At 52.8% G+C, this 25,971-nt stretch overlaps 2 protein-coding genes and 1 pseudogene across 2 annotated transcripts; 2 read left to right on the forward strand and 1 right to left on the reverse strand.

The window, feature by feature from the left end:
- Positions 1-18,489, forward strand: part of LOC114437864 (ankyrin-3-like) — a 39,376-nt pseudogene extending 20,887 nt beyond the window's left edge.
- A 405-nt stretch (positions 18,490-18,894) lies between these two features.
- On the reverse strand, positions 18,895-21,694 carry g6pc1a.2 (glucose-6-phosphatase catalytic subunit 1a, tandem duplicate 2). Its single transcript, XM_028407508.1, has 5 exons — positions 21,321-21,694; positions 21,139-21,248; positions 19,900-20,020; positions 19,656-19,771; positions 18,895-19,586 (listed from the first exon to the last, which is right to left on the reverse strand). Exons 1-5 carry the CDS (start codon positions 21,677-21,679, stop codon positions 19,084-19,086), a joined length of 1,209 nt encoding a protein of 402 aa, XP_028263309.1. The 5' UTR covers positions 21,680-21,694; the 3' UTR covers positions 18,895-19,083.
- Positions 21,695-23,485: 1,791 nt separating this feature from the next.
- Positions 23,486-25,738, forward strand: g6pc1a.1 (glucose-6-phosphatase catalytic subunit 1a, tandem duplicate 1). Its single transcript, XM_028407509.1, has 5 exons — positions 23,486-23,703; positions 23,773-23,882; positions 24,123-24,228; positions 24,298-24,413; positions 24,613-25,738. Exons 1-5 carry the CDS (start codon positions 23,486-23,488, stop codon positions 25,116-25,118), a joined length of 1,056 nt encoding a protein of 351 aa, XP_028263310.1. The 3' UTR covers positions 25,119-25,738.
- The last annotated feature ends 233 nt before the right edge of the window (positions 25,739-25,971 follow it).

The following is a 25,971-nucleotide window of genomic DNA, read 5'->3' on the forward strand; positions in this document are numbered from 1 at the left end:
TGGTGTGTGTGTTGATCCTGCTGCGTTGGTCCTGCCATGTCTCTGTTCTTTTCTTTTCCTTTGCTGCTGTGTGCTTCCTTCAGTTTACCTTGTTGCTGTTTGACTCATCTCCCCGTCCTGAACCACACAGGAACACTGTTTGTTTTATACCTCCATCTTCAGCCAGTATTGATCTTACATCAGCACATAAATCTGCTGTTTCCTTCCTTAATGCTGGGACTGCATCACTGACCAACTCTTCCTCCTCTGGTCTTCTCTTCTTTCACGTTTATTTCTTGTTTTTCCATCATTTTCTGTTTCTTTGCTTATTTTTCTGCCATTCCTTCTTCATCGTTTTTCTGCACCTTCTCCTGAAGAAACGGCCGTTGAGCGAAGTGCAGCAGCAAGAACACTGCCTGCTGGTTACCCTCACAAACCTGTCTTTCCAGCCAGACCTTACCCACCATGGTCGACTGCTCCTATTACCGTCCCTGGCCAAGCAAGGCCCGTCGGAGTGGGGGGTTCCTTCGCCTCTTCCGATTCACCGGCAGGCTCACCAGCTGCTTCTCCACTGAGATCCCCCTGGCCCCTCTCAGCCCCATCCCCCGCATGCCCTACAAGTATCAAAGCCACCCTGGGAGCGCCGCCCCCGCCCCCTGCTCTGTCATCCCCAGTTAAATCAGTCAGTGACACGGCGCCACCATCTCCCCTCAGGTCATACAGGACTATGCCATCACCCATTAAAACTGTCGTGCAGCAGGGCCAGTACCCCGTCCAGTCCTCGGCCAGCCCATGTAAACCAGCCACAGATCCGGCCTCCATCAAAAGCTTCGCCTCAGCATACACTTCACGGACTCCTCCTCTTCACTCCATACCCAATGGCTCTGTGCCAGAGAGGTCTTCCCCCCCTCTTCCTGCTGCAGCATCAGCAAAGATACCGTACTTGTACAATGCTAATCTGGCCTTTAAAGCGGGCCTGGGGTCCACGGTGGTGACAGACGCCCCCACCCTCCCTCCTGTTAAGAACATCTCCAGTCTGTCTTCTTTGAAAACTTCTGTAGATTCGACGCTGGCCTCGCGGGGAGGGAGGTCGTCCCTCTCGTCTCTCTCCTCGACGGGCCAGACCACCATGGCTTCATCAGAGCTGTCCATGATGAACGGATCAGTCTCACCTGTTAAATATCCATCCTCCTCCTCCACGCCATCCTCACCTTCCTCACGAATCTTCTCAGAGAGGAGCAGCAGCCTTCAGGAGAGGATCCAGGCCACGACCCAGGCAGCGACCTCTGGTGTCAGTGCGGCCATCAACGAAGCTATAGACTCGTGTTCTGTCTCGGGCTACGGCACTCTGAAAACACTGTCCTCACGCAGATCTGCAGCAGCCAGCTCTGCTTACGGTTCTCTGAGATCTGCTGCTGCCCCCCCGAGTTCTGTGGCCTCATCGAATTCGATGACTGTGCCCGTTTATTCTCTGCTCAACGTCATCCCAGAGACCCCTGTCAAACCCGGGCCCGGCTCTCTCAAAATGGCACTTCCGGACCCCCCTCGAGCCTCATCCACCTCCTCCTCTTTGTCTTCCTGTGTTACTGCAACAAAGTTAAAGTCCCAGTTAAAATCCCCTCCATTTATTACACCACCCATCATTCACCCAACCGCAGCCTCCAACCAGGAGATACTCAGAGATGTAGCAGATATGAAAGAAGACCTGATCAGGATGACGGCCATCCTGCAGACAGACACACAAACAGCAGCTAAAACGGTCCAAACGTCACACACAGGCACCCCTAAAGAGACCAAGATGGAGGACGAGGAGCCGTTTACCCTGGTGGAGAAAGTGAAGGAGGATTTAGTCAAAGTCAGTCAGATCCTACAGAAAGACATCCTGAGCGAAGGTAAGGGAAAAGCAGGTAAGGAGAGGGCCTCGGAGGACGAGTGGGAGGAGTTTTCCAAAGATGAGATTGAGGAGGCTCAGAGAAGTGTCCTGTCAGACTATTACCCCCCCATGGATGAGAACAGTCTCCTCCTGAAGCACCAGGCCATGTCTAGCAAGGAGCTGGAGCTGGCTAAAGTCGTAGAGCTTCTAACAAATGACATTGGTGCCAGCTCTCTGTCCAAAATGGCCGAGCTGAAATGTAGGTATGAGGAGGAGGTGAAGGGGGGGGAGGAGAAACAGAAGCGTGTTCTGAAACCATCCATGTCCATACAGGAGCACAAGCTGAAGATGCCGCCGCCTGTCTCCGGCATGCTCAGGTCTCCCTCAGAGAAGGACCTCAGCAAACTGGCTGAGTCCTACCAGGGTTCAGACACCATTCTGGAGTCTCCAGAGGACCTGTCCCATGAGCAGGATAAGAGCCCGCTGTCAGACAGTGGATTCGAGACCAGGAGTGAAAAGACTCCCTCTGCTCCTCAAAGTGCAGAGAGCACGGGGCCAAAGCCTCTGTTCACAGACTCACCCATCCCCCCCAGTGTGACTGAGACCAGGACCGAAGTGGTCCACATAAGGAGCTGTGAGGACACCTGTGAGCCTGGACTCTTGGGGGAGGCTGCTGCTGCTGCTCTGCCCACTGCAGAGCCAGAAGCAGCTTCAGCCAGCTCCATGACAGCCCTGCAGATGAAGGAGGAGGACGCCATGAGCATGTGTCTTAAAGAGGAGACGCAGATCACCACTACCACCAGAATGCTTTATCACAAGCCTCAGCTGACCGACGGTGCAGAGCTGATAGAGGAAGCCATGTCTGTCAGGGACCTCATGAAAGCTTTCCAGTCAGGCAGGGACCCGTCTAAAGAACTGGCTGGACTCTTTGAGCACAAAGCGAGCCAGGACTCGGTGAAAGGTGATGAGCTGACCCCTCGCTTTCTTGACAGGGACGTTAAATCCAAACCCAAAGTGGAGCGGATAATAGAGGTCCATATAGAAAAGGGCCACAGCACGGCAGAGCCAACGGAGGTCATCATCAGGGAGGGCAAGAAGCACCCCGAGCTCTACGTCTACAAAGGCGACCGCGGGATAAGGGAGCTTCTGGATTACGACGAGGCCCAGCAGGAGGAAGAGGAGCTCACGGCCGAGGAATCCCTGCCCTCCTTCCTAGAAACATCACGTGTTAATACCCCTGTGTCACAGGAGGAGGACAGCCGCCCGAGTTCTGCCCAACTAATAGCAGATGATTCGTATAAAGCTCTGAAACTACTGAGCCAGCACTCCATAGAGTACTATGATGACGAGCTCTCAGAGGTCCGAGGTGAGTCCTACAGGTTTGCTGAGAAGATGCTTCTCTCTGAGAAGCTTGATACGTCAGCGCAGTCTCACTATGACACAGAGGACGCTGACAAAACCCGGCAGCTGGCTTCTGAGGAGAGTTGCAGTGCTGAGAGCGACAGTCAGCAGCACGGGAGCCCCAGAAGAGAGTTTGCATCAAAACCATCAAAAGATGGTTCTCCTAAGTCTGGTAAATTCCTGCACAGGGAGGAACCGTCTCAGTTCGATAAGGTAACAGTGCTGCATTACTCCACAGACCAGGGCAGCCCAAAACACGCGGTGTGGATGCGATTCACCGAAGATAAACACGACAGGAGCAGGGAGAAGCTGCTCTATGAGGACAGGGTGGAGCAGACTGTGAAGGAGGCGGAGGAGAAGCTCAGTGAGGTGTCACAGTTCTTCCGTGACAAAACAGAAAAGCTCACAGATGAGCTGCAGTCCCCCGAGAAAAAGCCCATCAGACGGGAGCTAAAGGAGCCCAGGTCCTGGCCCAGCTCGGTGTGCAGCAGCCCTGAGAAAACACCCCAGAAAGCCAAAACCGGAGAGGAGGGGTTCAGTAGGAGTAAGCTCAGGGAGCCTTCAGGTAGTAAAGTGTTCGTCAGTAGCTCAGCAGCTGAAAAGAAAAGCTGCAGCTTACCAAGCAGCCCGCAGAGAGGCGTGCTGTCACAGAGCAGTGAGGAGAAAACCAAGAAACAAGTGCATGGCAGCGAGTCTGAACCCTCCTCTCCGGGTCATGTCAGGTCCACCTCCAAAGTCAGTGCAGTGAGGATGAAGTTTGAATCGGAGGCTCAGAGAGTCAGTCAGAGCCAGTCCAGTCCCACCAAAGTTCCTCCTCCGGTGCAGCCCAAACCTTCCATTAAAAAGATACAGGAGAGCAAACTACCCATTTATCAGTTCTTTGCATCGAAGCCAGCAGAAGAAGAAAGCCCCAAAGATCATGTCCAGAAGGACACAGATAGAGCTGCTCCAGCAGCCAGAGCAGACAAGCTGCACAGAAACAGGCCGCAGGCCTCGCTGCAGATCACTGACCCCAAACCTGACAGAGCCGCTCCTAAAGAGAAGAAGGATCTTCCTTCCAGTCTTACTCAGGACACCAAAGAAAGCAATAAAGTTCAAACAGCCCATCATGCTGTCAGGCTGGTAGAGAAGGACAGGGATGCTCCAAAACAAGCCACCAGAGGCGAGCCTGCCTCCACAGAACCCACAGCTGAGGAGCCCAAAAAAGACGGAGAGGAGCCGCTGAACAAAAACCTCAGAAAAAAGACTGAATCTCACATTCCTGTTAAAACTGCTCCCCCCTCCCCAGACAGTGACCTCACAAAGAAATCCAGTAAACCTTCACAGATACCAACAGCACCTAAACCCAGGACACAGAGTCCTGACACGGCCCCAACAAAGACAGACCTAACCTTTGAAATTCTAGATAATGCACCCAAAGATTCCAACTCCAACAACCTCCCCAGCCCCAGAGACATGCTGGACAAAGTCCTGACCCCTCCAGCACCCACAACAACCAAAGAGAACTTCAAGGGCATCAAAACGCTGCCCGTTTATGTCAGTGTTCAAGTTGGCAGGCAGGCAGAGAGGGAAGCCAAGGGAGCTCTGTACTCCGTCAAACAGAAATCCAGCTCGGCGCTCAGCCCAATCAGCCCCGATGACGACACACTAGAGCAGGTTTCTTTCATAGACAGCTCAGGGAAAAGCCCACTCACGCCAGACACCCCCAGCTCTGAGGAGGTCAGCTACGACCTCACGTCCAGGACTCCCGAAGGCTTCATGGGATTCCTGCCGGGGAAACCCAGCCCCATCATGGAGGTGTCAGAGGAGTCAGAGGAGGATGATCAGGGCAGGGGGGTTTTCTCTTTTAAAGAGGCAGAAAGCAAAACTAGGGTCCATGACACTGAAGCAGACATAGCTAATGCTAATAAGGAAGAGACACAACTGATTGACAATCAACAGAAAGTAACCGATCAATTGAACCAGAGAGACACAGCTGCTGACATACAGGATGAAGTAGCAGGGCAGGAGAGGCCAGAGGTCTCCAAAGACAAAGGCATAGCTTACATCGAGTTCCCGCCGCCCCCTCCTCTGGACTCGGCTTCAGACATGTCAGATCCAGAGAGGAAAGGCTCCTGTGCTTCCTCAGAGACAGAGACAGAAATGATGGAGGTGAATTTACAGGAAGAGCATGACAAGCATCTGCTCACTGAGCCCATTATACGTATTCATCCCCCCTCCCCGGTGGCCCCTGGGACTGATGACAGTCAGTCACATGCTGACGACGAGGAGGAGGAGTCCATCTTCCAACCCATTCCATGTAAGAAATTCACTTCCAAAGTTCCAGAGGAGGAGGAGAAGAACAACGAGAGAGAAAAGAAATCCAAAAAACACGACAAAAATGGAAACAATAAGGACGGCCACGGTTCCAATGGTTCCAGTAATGGCTCCAAAGGCTCCAATGGCAAAGGAGAGGAGTGTGAATACGAACAAAATGGAAACGACCAGTCCATCACAGACTGTTCCATCGCCACAACGGCAGAGTTTTCTCATGACACGGACGCTACGGAGATAGACTCCCTTGACGGATATGAACTCCAGGATGAGGACGACGGCCTGTGCGAGCAGGCCGACCTGCGGCTCTTTGGTCTTCCAGACAGCCGCAGGGACGTCTGGGCGACGGACACGTTCAGGTCCACGGACCGCTCTTTTACACAGACCAAACTGGAAGTCATCGAAGAGGAGAAAACTCCAGAGGAATGTCAAAAAGACAGTCCCTCAAATGGAGGGAACAGTGCTGACAGTGCTAGCAGAGATGGCGCTAAGAGTCAGGACCAGAGACAGTCAGACAAAGAGGGCTTCTCAGACACGTACTTTAGTTATAAGCTAGAAGAGGAGTTTAACTCCACTTTTAAGACTGTTGCCACTAAAGGCCTGGACTTTGACCCATGGCCCAGTAAAGGTGGGGAAGAAGACGTCGTTGACATGGGTGGGACGCGGGGAAGCAATGGTGAGCCGAAGCCTTTTGGACTGGCGGTGGATGACCAGTCTCAGGCCACGACACCAGACACTACCCAAGCCCAAACTCCAACGGACGATAGCACGCCGACGAGCGAGCCCAACCCATTCCCCTTCCATGAAGGGAAGATGTTTGAGATGACACGCAGTGGGGCGATTGACATGAGCAAGAGGGACATGGTGGAGGAGAGGCTCCAGTTTTTTCAGATTGGTGAGCATTACTACGCAGCAGGCAGGTACAGGGTCGGAGACCTGGAGGCTGACGCCTCCGCACAGCACGGTGATCAGTTTAATCCCACAGACACCTTATCAGTCCCACATGTCTCCATTCAGACCACCACTGTCCAGTTAGACATATCGCATGTGGCTGGCAGGTACAGCACATGCAGGGACTCCAACACTGAGCCCACATTCTCCACCTTTAGATCAGGCTTCAAGCTGTCCCCTGATAAAAGCTCTGAAGCCTCAAACAGCAGAAGCACCTTCCATCCCTCTGAAGACAGAACCTCAGGAACAGCTGTAAGAACCTCAGACTGTGTTAATGTTAACGCATCAGACACGACAAATCACCGTTTGAATGACGGACCATCATGCATCAGGGATTATTATTTACATGACAGAATCAGTTCAGGTACATGTGAACAGGGGGACCACAGCACAGCTTATTCTGCACCATCACAGCCCAGTAGCAGCGTCCCTGCCTTCCATTCAGACAGGCTGTCCTCTTCAGGACCGGCTCTGCAGAAGGTCAGCAGGATAGAAGCCTCCCTAGGCCAGTCAGAGGACAGCAGCAGGACGTTTCCTAATGTAGCAATAAACAAAGACACCAAAGAGGTCAAAGGCCAGACATTCAGGTCCAGGTTACCACTGAGAGTTCCCAACCCCAAACTATGCAGTCAGAGCCGAGCAATAGTAGAAGACGGCGCAAGAAAAGCACAAGATAAGTACAGAGCAGGGAGACATGACAGACAGACGTTCAGGGAAAGACTGGAGTCCTCCGCAGGTTGTCCAGTGTCTAGAATCCCAGTGAGGAAAGCCATTAAACACACCTCATGTTCTCAGGAGCAGAGGCAGGTCAGCAAGTCTGCAGCTAGCAGCAGTCAGACAGGCAGCAAACAGCCGACCAGGAGCAGGTACAGGAAGCAGGCGGGTAACTGCACCACACATGAGACAGGGCGGAGGTCAGAGCTCTCTAACAGGTCCATCAGTAGGCAGGCACCCAGGACACGGCCCACTGAGGACGAGGACAGCCGCAGCAATACCAGGAACACTTCATCCTGCCCTTCACGCACCTCCACCTCCACCTGCACCACCACATCAACACCAACCGCTAGAGCTGAGGGTGAGCAGGCCAGCAGGGAGAGGATGAGGAGGAGCAGGAGGAAGAGTAGGCGGACACTTGGAGGGAAGGAGCAGAAGAAGGAAGGGAGTCAGGGTGGTCAACCAATCACGGGTCCTGTCACGGAGGATGAGACTAGTTTGTAAACTCTTTCTAAACCCTTGTTGTACTCGACCTTCTCTGCAGATGCATGCAGCTGTGGTGGTGCTCTGTGACGTGTCGTGAGTGTAGCCGTCTCCTCTTCCTGTCAGTCCTGTTTCTGTGTTGTGTGTTGTTGGATTTAGACTGAGAGGTAGGACACCAGAGTCATCGACAAGCTGCCAGCAGCACGTTTAGGAGAGGACGCCTGAGCTGAAGCACAGCTGCCGGCTGCTGCAGAGCAGACAGTCACACACGTCCTCCGTTCTCTTGCTGTGGACGTCAGGTTCTCGTTGCACCTCACCACACCGCACAACTCACCTCCACCTTAGAGCTGAGCGAGCCTTAGCGTAGTGCGGGTGTGTGTTCGGTCTGCCTGCCTGGTTTGGTGGCTCTTAGCTGTGAAAACAATCCATCGGCTCATCCTGTCAGTCATGTGAGTGTCCGCTGCAGGACGTGTGTCCTCTCAGGTCCCCTCGCTGCAGCTGGAATACTTCTGATTTCTGGTTGGAGCCACGAATTGTTTTCAGCAGTGAGAGAATGTTGCCTGGATGTGGAGTGACGGGTTAAAAGCTCCTGTTAATAAAACTAATACTAGTAATCAATGTAATCAATGTGAAAATGTGACCTCGGTCTTTTCTGGCCTCACAGTTCCTCCACCTTTTCTGCTCCATGATCGCTCCGTGTCCTGTCGTAGAATCCTGCAAAGTTCTCATTTTTATACTTATTGAATAAACAGATGATTTTCTCAGTTACATGCTCCCCCGTTGAGCCGAGCGATAACAGACTCACATGCAGAAAGTTAAGTTGCACGTGAGGATGACGGGGTTGCACGACTCTCATTTAGTGGTTTCTGAGTGTCGGTCAGTCGCCTGCATGTGTGTATATACAGCATTTATATCAGCTGCACGCACAATGTGCAGGAGTGTACTTAGAGGAGGAATAAGCCCAGGTTCAGGACCAGCACAGGGTTCCTCCTCAGTGCAGAAACGCCCTCAGTCATCTGCGTCAGTGTGTGAAGCTCACAGTGGAGGAGTGTCTGGCCAGAAGAAGCTGCTGGAAGTGTGTGGAGTGTGAGTGTTGTGAGACGGTGAGCTAAAGTTGGTCTTCATGTTTGTTTCAGCACCAAAACTCTGTGTAATGAACAGGCAGAGGCCTGGTGGTGACACAGCCATGTCAGAGACACACCTTCAGTTCACAGTCCCACACAAACGTCTGTCTTCAGCTGTTGCTGTTGAGTGTTTGCCATGATGTGGTGTTAACGGTGTGTGTCCTGCCCTTCACTGCCTCCTCACACAGGCCCTCAGAGTCCCTGTGAGAGGACAGACGTCCGCATGGCCATCGTGGCCGATCACCTCGGCCTCAGCTGGACCGGTGAGTCTCACGCAGCTCGTCCTCCTCACACCTTCCCAGTGTTTGATGCCCTCTGCTGGACATTTTTATTAAATGTTGAAGAGGGCTGCAGCGGTCACATCATCATCATCATAAATCATTCTGTTGTTTCTGAGTGGGACAGACGCGTCCTGCTGGACATGTGGGGGGGGGGCTCTGCAGTCGGCGTTGTCTCTGTGTGCAGGACACATGAGTCAGGCAGAGATCAGGGTGTGGCCTCTGCAGTGACCACCTGCACTGCAGCATGGACCCAGGCTCAGCTCAGGGATCTGATCCATATTTAATGTTGCAGACTGAACGCTCTGTCCTCCAGCAGCAGTCACATGATGGTCTGTCCCCTCTGATGATCAGAATGATCCATTCTCTGACTTATTACATGTGAGGGTTTGTGAGTTAGCAGCAGTGGCTGTGTGCATTCTTCTTGTTTTGCTAAATGTACCCGGCTGTGTTAACACGGAGGGCTGCGGGGACTGACTTGCTGTTGGAGCCATCAAGTGGACACTGGTGGAAGTGCAGGCTGCCTCCAGCATCACCCTCTGAACCGTGTTGTTTGTGCTGCTCGGTGTTTCAGAGCTGGCCCGGGAGCTGGACTTCTCTGTGGAAGAGATCAACTTCATTCGAGTAGAGAACCCCAACTCTCTGACAGCACAGAGCTTCATGCTGCTAAAGAAGTGGGTGCACAGGGACGGCAAGAACGCCACCAGTAAGCTGTGTGTGTGTCTGTGTCTGACTGACCTCTGTGTGTGACTGACCTGTGTGTCTGTGTGTGTGTCTGACTGACCTGTGTGTCTGTGTGTGTGTCTGTGTCTGACTGACCTCTGTGTGTGACTGACCTGTGTGTCTGTGTGTGTGTCTGTGTCTGACTGACCTCTGTGTGTGACTGACCTGTGTGTCTGTGTGTGTGTCTGACTGACCTGTGTGTGTCTGTGTGTGTCTGTGTGTGTCTGTGTCTGACTGACCTGTGTGTCTGTGTGTGTCTGTGTCTGACTGACCTGTGTGCGTGTGTGTGTGTCTGTGTGTGTGTGTGTCTGACTGACCTGTGTGTGTGTCTGTGTGTGTGTGTCTGACTGACCTGTGTGTGTCTGTGTCTGTGTGTGACTGACCTCTGTGTGTGTCTGTGTGTGTGTCTGTGTGTGACTGACCTGTGTGTCTGTGTGTGTGTGTCTCTGTGTGTGTGTGTCTGTGTGTGTCTGACTGACCTGTGTGTGTGTGTCTCTGTGTCTGACTGACCTGTGTGTGTGTGTCTGTGTGTGTGTCTGACTGACCTGTGTGTGTCTCTGTGTGTGTGTCTGACTGACCTGTGTGTGTGTGTCTGTGTGTGTCTGACTGACCTGTGTGTGTGTGTCTGTGTGTGTGTCTGACTGACCTGTGTGTGTGTCTGTGTGTGTGTCTGACTGACCTGTGTGTGTGTGTCTGTGTGTGTGTCTGACTGACCTGTGTGTGTGTGTCTGACTGACCTGTGTGTGTGTGTCTATGTGTGTCTGACTGACCTGTGTGTGTCTCTGTGTGTGTGTCTGACTGACCTGTGTGTGTGTGTCTATGTGTGTCTGACTGACCTGTGTGTGTCTCTGTGTGTGTGTCTGACTGACCTGTGTGTGTGTGTCTGTGTGTGTCTGACTGACCTGTGTGTGTGTGTCTGTGTGTGTCTGACTGACCTGTGTGTGTGTGTCTGTGTGTGTCTGACTGACCTGTGTGTGTGTGTCTGTGTGTGTGTCTGACTGACCTGTGTGTGTCTCTGTGTGTGTGTGTCTGTGTGTGTCTGACTGACCTGTGTGTGTCTCTGTGTGTGTGTCTGTGTGTGTCTGACTGACCTGTGTGTGTCTCTGTGTGTGTGTCTGTGTGTGTCTGACTGACCTGTGTGTGTGTGTCTGTGTGTGTCTGACTGACCTGTGTGTGTGTCTGACTGACCTGTGTGTGTGTGTCTGTGTGTGTCTGACTGACCTGTGTGTGTGTGTGTCTGTGTGTGTCTGACTGACCTGTGTGTGTCTCTGTGTGTGTGTGTCTGTGTGTGTGTCTGACTGACCTGTGTGTGTCTCTGTGTGTGTGTGTCTGTGTGTGTCTGTGTGTGTCTCTGTGTGTGTGTGTCTGTGTGTGTCTGACTGACCTGTGTGTGTCTCTGTGTGTGTGTGTCTGTGTGTGTCTGACTGACCTGTGTGTGTCTCTGTGTGTGTGTGTCTGTGTGTGTCTGACTGACCTGTGTGTGTCTCTGTGTGTGTGTCTGTGTGTGTCTGACTGACCTGTGTGTGTCTCTGTGTGTGTGTCTGTGTGTGTCTGACTGACCTGTGTGTGTCTCTCTGCAGCGGATGCTCTCACGGCGGTGCTGACAAAGATCAATCGGTTGGATATTGTGACTTTGCTGGAAGGGCCCATATTTGACTACGGTAACATTTCAGGCACACGCTGCTTTGCCGATGATAACGCAGTAATCCCGGATCAGTCCGATGGTAAAGTGTAGCCCACCCTAGCTGACTCTCAGTCTCTCTCTCAGTCTGTCCCTCACCCCTCTGCACCTCCTCTCTCAGTCAGACCCGACTGTGTGCACCCATACAGAACCAATCAGACTCATTGATCCGTTAGAGGGCCGTCCGGTAGTCAGAGCAGACACAGCCACAGAGTACAGAAGTGGCGTTCAGGGAGCACGGAGCTGTTTGTGTCACTGTTTATACAGCATGATGAAGGAATGTCCCCTCTGATAAGTGTATTGATCACAGATAAAGCAGATTTGTCAGACTGGGCGGGGCACTGGGTCTTAATTGGGTTTGACAGGTTAATCGGTTCCCGGTTATTGATCAGATTCAAACACATGATAATAACACGCAGTTCTGACCGTGCATGTGTGCTTCCAGCAGTGTGGCTCCTCTGTCCTCTTCTTCTCTCTTTCCTCTGAACGTGTGTGTAGTCTCTGCTCCACCTCTGAGGACCACTTCAGACCACAGCCTGACCCCTCACACACAGCTTCATCAGGTCAGCCTGCAGTCAGGGTGGAGCAGCTTCACTCTGGGTGTCACAGAGCCGGCAGGCGGCTGCAGTCCGTCCTCACCTTCTCCTCCATGTTAGCATCCATGAGGTGACTGCTGCTGCTCTGCTGGACTGGGTTTGGGTGCAGTGGACTTACTGTCATGTTCACGCTGTAGAATGGACCAAGGTTCTGTTTTAGGTCCCACACTTTGTAAGGGGTACAGTTGGTTGTCCTCCAGATGCTCCTCAACAACCATGCCATGGTCAGTCACAGAGACCACCTCTCCTCCACACCCTGATGCTCCTCATGAACTTCAGCAGCTCATGTCACCATGTCTGCATGCTGCCCTCTGACTGACCAAAGGCCTGGTTGGACAGGTGGACCTGATGAAGTGACTGAGTGCAGGTCTGATCGTGTGGGTTCTCCTGAGTGAGTCTGTGTACTCCAGAATATACACTGAAGCTGTGTGTCTGAAGTGTCCTCGGCCTGTCCGAGGCGTCCTCGGCCTGTCCGAGGGGTCCGAGGTCTGTCCGAGGCGTCCTCGGCCTGCCCGAGGCGTCCTCGGTCTGTCCGAGGGGTCCTCGGTCTGTTTGAAGTCATCTGAACAAAGATCAGAGCTGCTGTCAGGCCGTGATCTTTTGGCAGAGATGACTTCCTGTGACTCTGACCAATGAAAATGCATGGCTGGCTCTGGCTGCCTGACTCACAGCGATACACTCCTGACACGCTGTAAATGGGCGGAGCCTTTTCAGCACATCCAGCAGTGTGTGTCACTGTGATGGCTGAAAATGAGACGCCTTCCTCAGAGTGTATAACGGTGCTTCTGTCATCTCCTCTCAGCCTCCACCTCCTGCTTTCAGACCAGCAGACTCCCCGCCTCCGCCTCCTCCTCTTTCTCCTCCTCCTGCTTCTGAGTGACTAACTTCTTCAGCAAACTCCCCTCTCAGCCCTGAGCACCACTAACCAGCTGATTCCACCAATGGCTGCCTTTTAGTACCAGCTTCTGAATCTATCTGCCGCTTCGTTAGTGCCGCTGCCCGTCAGCTGATCGTCCTCGATGGCGGCGGTGACCAGAGCTTCTCAAGTCAGAACAAACAGCGCTCAGCACGAGGCGTCTTTGAGCTCAGAGACACCGAACTGCTCCGAGTGGGACGCCTCACGTCTCCTGTGTCTGCAGCTCCACGCCAGCAGGGGGCAGTAGTCTGCGCTCACACTCAGGTGGAGCTGCAGACACAAGGTGTAAGCACTCACCTCTGACTGCGCTGTGGTTAACCGTCAACGGGTCGGCTGACGGCGTCGCTCTGACAAACTTCTGCTCCAGAAGAGGCGCCGCTGCTCCCGCTCCTCGTGACGCCTTCAGCTTCTGCAGCTTCCATGAATCATTTCACCACCTGTCTGTCTAACATCTGTCTGTCTGTCTAACATCTGTCTCTGTCTGTGTGTCTCTCTGTCTGTCTATGTGTCTAACGTCTGTGTCTGTCTGTGTGCCTGTCTAACATCTGTCTCTGTCTCTCTCTAACATCTGTCTCTGTCTCTCTCTGTCTGTCTAACATCTGTCTCTGTCTCTCTCTGTCTGTCTAACATCTGTCTCTGTCTCTCTCTGTCTGTCTAACATCTGTCTCTGTCTCTCTCTGTCTCTCTGTCTAACATCTGTCTCTGTCTCTCTGTCTCTCTGTCTAACATCTGTCTCTGTCTCTCTCTGTCTTTCTAACATCTGTCTCTGTCTGTCTAACATCTGTCTCTGTCTCTCTCTGTCTGTCTAACATCTGTCTCTGTCTCTCTCTGTCTCTCTCTGTCTGTCTGTCTAACATCTGTCTGTCTGTCTAACATCTGTCTCTGTCTCTCTGTCTGTCTAACATGTCTCTGTCTGCTTCTGCTTCTTCTTCTTCTTCTTCTTCTTCTTCTTCTTCTTCTTCTTCTTCTTCTTCTTCTTCTTCTTCTGCTTCTGTCTTTGTCATGATCCAAACAGCACCAAAAATGTTCCCAGCGTATCCTCAAATGTTTCACTCTTTGCAGTCCTCCTCCACCTTTGTCTTCCCGTCTCCCCCCTCCTCACCCCCTGTGTACCTCCTGCCTGTTGCTCCTGTCCTCCCTCACCTCGTCACCCTCCCTTACTCCCCTCCTCTTCCCTCCTCCCCTCAGAGTCCTTTCAGCTGCTCCACCTTCTTCTTCCCTGCTCCTGTCCTCTGTCTGCCCTCCTCCTCTCCTTCCTCCTCCCCTCCTCCCTCCTCTCCTCCTCCCTCCCCCCTCCCTCCCGGTGTCCCTCCTCACTTCAGGCGGGACCGTTCGGTTCCTGAGGTTTACATTTAGGCTGCTTTCTTTGGGTCACACAGTAAATCTGCCTGAACCTGACTCACTGAGCAGGATTTAGAGGAGGCCAGAAGACACAGCGTGACATTTACAGCTCTTAACTTATGCTCTGTCTTTCACACACACACACACACACACACACACACACACACACACACACACACACACACACACACCTATAAATGTTTTCAGTGTCATCACCCCCCTCCCCTTCACCCCCTCCCTCCTCTAATCCTCTCCTCCTGCCATCCACCCAGGATACCACAGTATAGATCTGGAGCTGCAGACCCCCACAGACCTCCACTACGTGCCCCCCACCCCGCTGCGCTCAGACGACTTCTTTAGCGAGGCCGATGCTAGCGTAGAGTCCCCTAGCAAGACCACGCTGACTAGACCTAGCGACCTCTCTCTCACTCAGACCACCAGTACCTCCAGCAGTGACCCGCTCACTGTGGCCCCGGGCCCCAGTTCCAAAGCTGAACCGCCCATCGCCGGGCCGGAAGACACGGCGCTGCCCGGACTCAGCGGTTATGACACCCCGGGTAACAACAGGAGGGCTGCAGAGAAATCGGGAGTGAGTCAGGCAGGAGGCCGGACAGAGGAGGCGGCCTCTGACACCACTGATGTAACCAGAAAGGAGGAAGAGGAGGAGGAGATGACCCCGCAGAGGCTGCAGAGTCTGCTGGAGGACATAAAGCTGGAGGGAGGTGTGGAGGACGAGGAGATGACGGAGGAGAGGGTGAGTGTTCTCCTCCAACAAGTACAACAGGCAGAGAAAGACCTGTGTTCAGTTCCAGGCTGGAGAGGAGAGACGGCTGGAGCCACCGTGGAGCCGCCGGGCCCTGGCCTTGACCCCGGCACCGAGGAGGGCAGGTAGGATGTCACACACACACACATACACACCTGTGTGACCTGGATTCATGTCCTGCTGTGTCTCAGCCCTGACAGTCTAGCTGACTCACTGGAGCAGCAGAACGGAGACCACACTGAGCCCAAGGAGGCCAAGAAGAAGAAGGGATCTCTGGAGGACAGCAGCACAGCGGGGCCGAGCAGAGGACAGGACCACGGGTCCCAGCACAAAGTCCAGGTGAGACAGGGCTTAGGTCGTTAACTCAGAGACAGTGTGTTGAGCTGAAGATGTCTCAGCAAGGTCACAAGAACGGTCCTCACACAGCTGTGAGCTCACACATCAGAGCTTCTAATGATCACGTCATGACGAGCTGCTCGTGAACACGATCAGCGGCTCGGTCCTTCATATACATCCTGTGACATGTGCAGTATTATCATGTGAAGTGATTGTACATCTGGACAGAGCAGACTGTGCTGAGAAAACAACACACACACACACACACACACTCACACACTGCTGCTGGACTGCCTTCATCAGGGAAGCGTCGGAGCTGCAGAGTCCGGCTCTGACGAGGAGGCCACTGTCACCACCAGGGTGTACCGCAGACGGGTCATACTCAAGGTGTGAGGCCCGGTGTGTGTGTGAGGCCTGCTGTGTGTGTGAGGCCCGCTGTGTGTGTGTGTGTGTGTGAGGCCCGCTGTGTGTGTGTGTGAGGCCTGCTGTGTGTGTGAGGCCTGTTGTGTGTGTGTGTGTTAACAGGGGTGTGAAGGTTTGTGCAGGTCTTGTGTTTTCTCTTATAACATTCTGCTACATGTAGATACAGACGGGCAGTATTAGTAGTTTGTTATTAGTGTGTGTGTGTGTGTGTGTGTGTGTGTGTGTGTGTGTGTGTGTTGCCTTGTTACAGCATGTGCTGCTCCTGCAGCGTTTGCTTTGATTGGTCGGCTGATGTTTGGAGGCGCTGCTTCTCTTTGAATATCCTTTGAGTCCTACAGATTACCCAGCATGCACCTTGACACAGGGTTCCTGCACAGGCTGGACTTGACTTCTGTACCATAGTAAAGTTCACACGTACAGATGCTGTCAGTCAACGTCATCACGCGTTGTCATGGTGACGTCTGTGTTATGATGAAACCTTCCTGACGGTCTGGGACCCTGCACAGACGTCAGAAGTCAGGAAGAGAAATGTAAAATGTGCAGGAGCCCTGTCAGCTGCTCATGCCTCCACCCGTCTGTCTGACTTCATCCATGCTCCACCTCTCACTGCAGGGGGTGGAGGCCAGAAACATTCCTGGAGAGTCTGTGATGGAGGAGCAGTTCACAGACGAGGACGGGAATCTGGTCACCAGAAAAGTAACATCATCATCCATCCTTTTTTTTCTGCTCCATCACACACACACACACTCCTGTCCGTCATCACCTCCTCCTCCTGATGTGCGTATGCCTCCTGCAGGTGATCAGAAAGGTGGTGCGTCGGGTGTACTCTTCAGAGGAAAAGAGGGAGAGTGAAGGAGAACTTATTGCAGAAGAAGGAGCAGCTGCTGGCGGTGGTGCTGGTGGCGGTGCTGATGGTGGTGCTGATGGTGGTGCTGGTGGCGGTGCTGATGGTGGTGCTGGTGGCGGTGCTGGTGTAGCGACAGATGCTGCCTCTTCAGCAGGAGGAGGAGGAGCTGCAGGGGGGAAGGGCAAGAGGAGGGGCAAGCGCTCCCGACACGGCACCAAGGAGGCGCAGAGAGGGAGACCTGAGGTGGTGCTAAACCAGCCGTCAGTGCATGAAACAGACTAACACCACGTCCTAGCTTCACTGTGTGTTACCATAGAGACCACTCTGAGGTCAAAGCTCCACGGTTACCAGCCTGCGGTCCGTCCCGTCATCCTTCTGTCTTCTCTCTCTGATCTCTGTGATGCAGGATGATTGGTTTCTCTGCACTCGGCTCTCACGCCTGCTAACATTCTGTTTCTACTCACAGAACCGTAGAGGCCTGAGTGTGGTTACTGTGTGGGTACTGTGTGGGTACTGTGTGGGTACTGTGTGGTCACTGTGTGGTCACTGTGTGGGTACTGTGTGGTTACTGTGTGGGTACTGTGTGGTCACTGTGTGACTAACTCCGCCCGCTGAAGCTGACACTAACACTCTGCTCTTCTTCTTCTCCTCCTCTCTGAAGCCTGGAGACGCTGCCAGCAAGAAGCAAGGGAAGAAGACTCAGTCGTAACAGTGGAGCTCTCAGCTGCACCCGGTAAGAGCCGGAACATCCTGAGCGCTCACACAGGGAGCCAATGACAGCACAGCTTTCTGTCATGTGACTGCAGGAAAATATTTCCACAATATTCTCCTGGTTTTATTCTGTCACTGCTTGTTGTGTTTGTTCCTCATCTGCTCTGATTCTAACCCCAGTTTTTACCCCGCAGGTCCACGGACGTCTGCCTGCACCCCCTCACACACACACACACACACACACACCCCGGGACTGGAGCCACCGTGTCAACCTGCCAGTTGTGTCTGAGCTTTCACTTTCAGCGCATGATTTTCAGCAAGACGAGCTTTTCTTTGATTTCGCATGAGCATGTCACCAAACTGTCAATCAGGACACGGACGGCGGCGAGCTGGAGGCGTCTGTCACAGAGTGGACTGTGGACGGTCAGACGCTCGCCCGGCCTGGTCGGTTTTTTCAGGACTGTGTTCTTTTCTAAAAGGCTGATTTTGTTGTATATAAATGACACTGTATAAATGCACTGATGTGAGCCGCAGCTTTGCATTACGAGGTGGAGTGTGTGTGTGTGTGTGTGTGTGTGTGTGTGTGTGTGCGACCTGACGTGCGCTTCCTCCTCACTAACGCACACACACACACACAGCCTGGTTTTGAAGAGGACGTCGTCGGGGTGGACGGCGCTGCTGCATGTCACTTTGTTTTAAAGCTTCCTCCTCACACTGTAAACACAGAGAGGCTCCGATGGTCGCCACGGCAACACAGTCGTCCATACCTGCTTTATTTTTTACAGAAACACACACACACTCCGGCACATGAGATGAAACCTGTCTGTCATTCTCACCTTTAGAAAGAACCCTGTTTTTTAATTTGTTTTCATATGAGTCTCTTTGTACCGTGGCTGGAGTCGAAGCGCTCGCCGCCCACCTGACTTCCTGTTTGTGTCCTTTCTGTTCAGCCTGGTTCCAACATGTATGACCAACCTAGCCTACACTGGATGACCCGAGTCATTATTTAAACAGAAATAAACCGTGTTCAAACTGAGCATGTGCGAGTCAGCCTGCTTCCTCCACGTCTCACCAATCAACCAATCAGCTGACAGGATGAAGCTTCATGTACAGGCACCAAAGATGGCCGCCACAGATGTCATGTCTTAGATTTGTGTTTTATACTAAACAGGCTCTCCCTGTCACACAGGTTGTGTGTGTGTGTGTGTGTGCCGTCAGGAGCAGCCATGTTACTTCCGCTTTCCTCTTCTTCTCCTCCTTAAATAAAAAGTAAACATCACAGCTGGAGGAACAGCAGCGCCACCTGCTGGTGTGACTGTGACTTACACAGATGACTACACTTCACAGTGGATTCATGTGATCCATTTCTGTATTATTTGTAATTTATTCACACGTCGAGTGTTCAGGGAGCTTTCAGTGTGTAAATATAAAGCTGCACAGGAACATTTCACAACTTTTATTAAAAACATGCAAACAAAAATACTTTAAACATGTAAAACACAGAACGACACGTGAGCGCTGTGGGGGACACATCCAGGACCCTGTAAGTGCTGTCACTGCCACAGTGTTCAGAGTTCCTGAGGCCGCCTGAAGGCACCAGCATGTCTGCAGTCTTTGCGGCGAGGCGCGCTCACGCAGCCTTCCTGCTGTGCACGCTCAGCGCTCTGCTGACGCAGTAGGGGATGATGCTGACGGTGACCAGCGGCACGGTGGCGCTCTTACAGAAGGACAGCAGGTAGAAGAGGGCGGCGGTGTGCGTGGGGGGCTTGAAGGAGTCGAACAGGTGCAGCAGCAGCAGAGAGGTGAGGACGCAGCCCGTCTTCACCGCCGTGCTACTGCTCTTCTTGGTCTCGGTGTAGAGCGGGGAGTGCAGGCCCAGGCCCAGGCCGAACAGCGTGCCCATGTTCCGCAGCAGGCTGGCGAACGGCGTGGTGTCCAGGTGGACCCACTCCGGCCGGACGCACCACCTCTGAGCTTTCTCCAGCGTCCACAGCAGGTCCACGCCCAGAACCTTGAGCAGCAGGTAGAAGCCCACAGCGAAGCAGGTGAGGAAGAGGGTGGTGTAGAAGTACCTGCTCATGCTGGCGCTGTAGATCCACTGAGTCCTGTTGAAGGCCTCAGCCACGACCATCCCTGCAGAGGAGGAACGGGCTGGTTAGCTGCTGCAGGCGGTCTGAACACACACACTGAGCTCACACTGACCTGTGATGACTCCGGCTAAGACCTGGTGAGGAAAGTGGGCGGCGATGAAGACTCTGGAGAGACACACACACACCTGCACGGCCCAAAAGAGCGTCCACAGCGCCACCCTCAGGTACCTGCAGAAACACCGACAGCTGCTCGTCAAAACAAGCCGGCCTCAGGAGTCAATGATCAACCACGAGCAGAGAGCACGCCCAGGGCGGCGAGCTCTGCATGGACACAACAGCAGCTCTGTGTCACGCACCGGTCTCTCAGGGCGGACTTATTCCCGCCATGTTTCCTCTTTGTGGTCATGATGGTGAGGACGGAGGTCACCAGGGTGTAGTAGACGCCCGCAGCTCCCATGGCATGGCCGGAGGGACTGCCTGAAGGACAGAGACAGATCAGAGACAAAGTCCAAGAGGACAATCATTGACATCCTGTTTACAGCCTCACTGTTTGTCAGCCTCAACAAGCTTCTCTGCTGTCTTTTTTAGTTGCCATGGTAACCAGTCCCTATCTGAAAGTAGGATTCCCTGCTCAGCTTGCAGAAACACTACACTGAGACCTGCAGCTAACACGCTGCTAACATGCAGCTAACATGCAGCTACCATGCTGCTAACATGCAGCTAACATGCTGCTAACATGCAGCTACCATGCTGCTAACATGCAGCTAACATGCTGCTAACATGCAGCTACCATGCTGCTAACATGCAGCTAACATGCTGCTAACATGCAGCTACCATGCTGCTAACATGCAGCTAACATGCTGCTAACATGCAGCTAATATGCACATGCTGCTGCTAACATGCAGCTAACATGCTGCTAACATGCAGCTACCATGCTGCTAACATGCAGCTAACATGCTGCTAACATGCAGCTACCATGCTGCTAACATGCAGCTAACATGCAGCTAACATGCACATGCTGCTGCTAACATGCAGTGTGTCTGTATGTGTGTGTTTGTGTATGTCTGTGTGTGTGTGTGTGTCTCTGTGTGTGTATGTGTCTGTATGTGTGTGTTTGTGTATGTCTGTGTGTGTGTGTGTCTGTGTGTGTATGTGTCTGTATGTGTGTGTTTGTGTATGTCTGTGTGTGTGTGTGTGTGTGTCTCTGTGTGTGTATGTGTCTGTATGTGTGTGTTTGTGTATGTCTGTGTGTGTGTGTGTGTGTGTGTCTCTGTGTGTGTATGTGTCTGTGTGTGTGTGTCTGTGTATTTGTGTGTGTGTGGGTGTGTATTTGTGTATGTGTCTATGTGTGTCTGTGTGTGTGTGTATATGTCTGTATGTGTGTGTGTGTGTATGTCTGTATGCGTGTCTGTGTGTGTATGTGTGTGTGTGTGTCTGTGTGTGTGTGTGTATGTCTGTGTGTGTGTGTGTCTGTATGTGTGTGTGTGTGTCTGTATGTGTGTGTGTGTATTTGTGTCTGTGTGTGTGTGTGTGTGTGTGTGTGTGTGTCTGTGTGTGTGTGTGTGTGTGTGTGTGTGTGTGTGTGTGCGCCTCACCTGGCCCCGTCTCACAGGTCATGGGATACTGCTGGATGTGTGGAGCAGCAGTGTTTGCATAGTGCGCCGTCTCGTGTACCCACCAGTACGGCCTCTCCCCAAACAGAACCCTGAGGCACAAACACTGGGTTAGACCGCCGCCGTCATGTGACTGTGCTCCGTTCACAGAGACCTCCACTCACCACTTAAAGACCAGGTTCAGCCAGTCTCCGATCACCGCCACCCAGATCAGCTTGATGCCCACCGAGGCCCGCAGGTGGAACCACAGCGGAAAGAAGATGAAGAAGGTGTTCCTGAGGTCGGCGGCCCAGGACACCCACAGAAACAGGCCCTGTGCGTCTTTGTAGTGAGTCTGCAGGTAGTGGGTGCTGCTCACCCCGAAGCCCTGCAGGGCGTCCATGACTGCGTCCAGCATCTCGAGGCGGCTCTGCTGTGCGAGGGACTCTGTGGGACTGTTGCTGTCGGTGACCCTGCTGGTTGTTTTATAGCAGAGGGACCCAGCAGCCCGGCGCATGCTCAGGCTGATCTTTGGACCTGACATGTGTAATAAAACACCGGCCGTTTGGAGGTTTGTCACAAACAGGCTGACAGATAGCAGCAAAACAATCAGTCTCACTGAGGCAGGAATCCACGATCAATGTCTTTCACAACTCTGACCTCATCTGAGCAGATCACACACAAACACTGACGTCCTCTCAGTCTTCCTTTGTCTTCACGTTCCTGCCGGCTGACCCCGGCGCCATTATGCAATGATAGGACCGGACGTCCCTCTGTCCCTTATCAATCATTACAGGACTCACAGGACAGAGCAGACTGGCTGCTTGAGACATGTTGATGATTCTCAGAGACAGGACACAGATAAGACCGCTGTCCACGAGAGACAGGGACAGACAGGACGTATCAGAAGGTTATGTTCAGACACATCAGGTCGCCCCCGTCTGTACACTGGGGACGTCCAAACCAATAAGGACAGAAACCGGTGCTGCGTTCAATGTTCAGGTCTGACTTCTGATCAGATTTATTGATCTTGACCGCTGCATCAGACTTCAGTGAACGTCTCTGTCGACGACGGTCCTCAGAGCACGTTGAAGGGTGAAAGAATTGATTCTGCGCGGTGTTAACATGCAGTGTGTGTTCACATATCTAGAAGTGTGTCCCTAACATGAAGTGTTCAAGTGTTTATCACTTAATAATGTGATTTTCATAAGTGTTTATTTGTTTGTTTTTATAGAAAATCAAAGTAATTCCAGGAGATGGATGTATTAAGAAGTCATTTCATAGTGTGTCATATAACTTTGTTTTCTGCAGGATGAGATCAGCTGTGTTTCTGCTCTCTGCAGCTCCGGTTGATACGAGATGGTGATAAATTCAGACTAAGGACAGCAGAAAAGCCAGATTCTAAAGGAATGTGTTTTTCTCCTGAGTGCCCAGTTTATGGTCACCTCCAGATCGGACTCACAACCTATGAGATTTAAGGAATTGAAGCTTTACCTTGTTAGACAGTAAACACTAATGGTCTGTATGACCCAGGGTCTGCAGGGGGGGCATTAGATGCCCCTGTGGGGCCGGCAGGCAGGAACGCCCCTGTGGTATATCAATGTGTGAATTCCATGTCCAGTGGTTGTTGGTTGTGTTGGTTGTTGGTTGTGTTGGTTGTTCTGTTCTTGTGTTGTTCTTGTTTGGTTCTTTGTGTTGCAACAACCCAGAGCTGTGACTCAGAATCTGCCTCATTGTTCAATAAAATCTAATCTTGAGAGCAGAATTTATCCGCTCCTTCCTCACAAACCAACTCGGGAGGGGATCAGAAGAAACAAGGGGATTTCATCCCCGACAACGTGCAGACAAAAAGTCACTGTGTGCAATGCATCCTGGGATGTGTTGGCCCATGAAGGGTCTACCTGATGCATTCTTCGAACGTCCTCGCTGCACCGCTGTGACCTCAGCAGCCTCCTCAGTGGGACAGTGTGTGACCTTGTGATGCTTTCAAGTGCGATCAGGACGTCCTTGAATCCGACAGCTCAGTCCCCTTTGGGAAGGGACTTTGCTCCCAGGGAGCGAGTGTGAGCAGCAGAGGAGTGTTAGCTCTGGTCTTTCTGGACTTCCTTCTCACTGATCACATTAAAGGGGTCTTTCCTGGAGATCTGGTATCTGCCGCTGTGCTCAGTGGGGGTGGGTTTAATCAGATGGGGCCTCGGGGGTGTAAAGGTTAAGGAACCTGTCTGCACTGTCCCAAAGGCAAACAAACGGGATAGCCTTGAGTAAAGTCCAATGGGACTAACAGAGCAGAGGGGACAGTCTAGCCAGCCAGCCCAGAGCAGTGTCAGTCAGCCGTCTGGCCCCTGATATCATGGATCTTCTACACAGCTGGGGGGTTGAGCTGGCCGTCCATCTGCAGACCGGGTACAGCAGCTACAAGAGTGTTTTTGACCTAGCGTCTGCAGTGGCAGACCTGCACTTCGCGTTCTTCTGCCTGTTCCCGGTGTGGTTCCACCTGCGGAGGGACACGGCGCTGCGGCTCATCTGGGTGGCGGTGATCGGGGACTGGCTCAACCTGGTGCTGAAATGGTGAGGTCCCTGCAGTTAAGCGTGGTGGCGCAGACAGAGCAGCTGACGTTGTGGGCTTGTCCTCGGCAGGGTTCTGTTCGGAGAGAGGCCGTACTGGTGGGTCCATGAGACCCGGTTTTATGGAGCCGGAGCGCCACCTGTGCTGCAGCAGTTTCCCATCACATGTGAGACTGGACCAGGTAGAGTTCAAGACCACATGAGCACTGTTCTGCTGAGGAGCTGATTGATTGACTGCAGGGTGATTGTTTATCTGGCAGTGAACTGTCAGCCGAGTTGAACCTTCCTCAGTCCATCAGTGCTGGAGCTGAGACACGGGCTCATAAATCCTCCACCTTCGGCCTCTTGTAGTGTGTTTGATCTTTGACTGCAGACGCTCTGGTCTAATCTAACTGCTACTCACAGTCAGGTCATTCCTTCAGGAAGTCCCTCTGGCCACGCCATGGGTGCAGCGGGTGTCTGGTACGTGATGGTGACAGCGCTGCTCTCAGTCGCCACTGAGAAACGATGTCCCCCCCTGCTGTACAGGTGAGTCTGTGGGGACATGTCTCCGGCTCCTGGGGCCCTCACGCTCACACTCTGTGTCCGCTCTGTCAGGTTTATGCAGATGGCTCTTTGGACAGTGATGGTCCTCGTTCTGCTGCTGGTCTGCATGTCCAGGGTCTACATGGCGGCCCACTTCCCACACCAGGTGGTGGCTGGAGTCTTCACAGGTCTGTAAATGATGTGTGGTGCAAACTGATCCCATCTGTCTGTGTCCTCCATCTCTTGTCTAAGGGTGTGGTTCAGGTGAACAGGTGTCGGATGATGGGTTAGGGCCAGAGCCAGCGGACATGTCCCAGAACCAGCTGACATGTGTCAAGAGGACATTGTTTCCACAGGCTGATGGACACGCTCTGTCTTTCGGTTCAGGTGTTCTGGTTGCTGAAGTCCTCTCCAAAAAGAAGTGGATCTACAGCGCCAGCATGAGCAGGTACTTCTACACCACCCTCTTCCTCACCTGCTTCGCTGTGGGCTTCTACCTGCTGCTCAAGGTTCTGGGTGTGGACCTGCTGTGGACGCTGGAGAAAGCTCAGAGGTGGTGCGTCCGGCCGGAGTGGGTCCACCTGGACACCACGCCGTTCGCCAGCCTGCTGCGGAACATGGGCACGCTGTTCGGCCTGGGCCTGGGCCTGCACTCCCCGCTCTACACCGAGACCAAGAAGAGGAATGCTAGTGTCCCCTTCAGGATGGGATGTGTTACTGCGTCTTTGTTCCTCCTACAGCTGCTGGACAGATGGACGTTTTCCTCGGAACGCCTGGTGGCCTTCTACGTCCTGTCCTTCAGTAAGAGTGCTGTGGCACTTCTCATCCCAACCGCCGTGGTGCCGTGGGCTCTCTGCAGGGTGCTCAGAGCAGAGGAAGACAAACGCTGGTGATTTAGGTTTAGGTTTTCTGCACTTGTGTGGATTGTTTCCACTCGTGTTCGGGCTGGAGGGTCACAGACCGGGACAGGAGTGTTTAATGTTTAACTGTTAGCAGCAGGTTAGCTTAGGTCAATGAGAAATCCTCACAGCCTCAGACAGACATGTTAATGTGTTAGCTCTACAGGATCAGAGTAGTGGTGCTAAGCTAAGCTAACAGCCGTGTGGCCCAGGCTCCATAGAGAAGTTTAAATGAGTGTTTGGCTGCTCTCAGGCTGCACACAGCAAATAAAACCTTTTTATCTTCATCCGTCTCTTCAGACTGTGGAACAACCATTAAACATTAACCCGAGCACGCTCACTGCCACATACTGACACAGCCTGTCCACAGCCTGTCCACAGAGACACGGGGTCAACGGGCACAGACACACGTGTCCCTTCAGGCTTCACAGCACACACACACACACACAGAGACACACACACACAGAGACACACACACAGCTGGGAGCGACTGCTGTTTATCTCAGGTCAGAAACACCCACTGAACACGTAAGAACATGAACACATGGATGAATGTAGATACAATCCAAATAACTTGATGTAAATAAAGACGTTTTATTCATCTCATATGAAAACAATGTCCCCTGGGATTAATACTCCCCCCTGCGTCAGGGACACTGAGGAAGTCCACGGTGAGTCCGGTCTGAGCTGATGGGCCCGGTCTGCTTCCTGTTTCATGGTGGTGACTTTAAGCCCTGTGGAGGGTTCTGCTTGTTTCATGATGGTTTGTGAGCTGGTTAAACTCACTGATGGAGCGCACACACCTCATGTACAGGCAGAGCACGAGGCCATGAACTAACTGTGTGTA

This window comes from Parambassis ranga, chromosome 6, assembly GCF_900634625.1.
Source record: "Parambassis ranga chromosome 6, fParRan2.1, whole genome shotgun sequence".
Lineage (NCBI taxonomy): Eukaryota > Metazoa > Chordata > Actinopteri > Ambassidae > Parambassis > Parambassis ranga.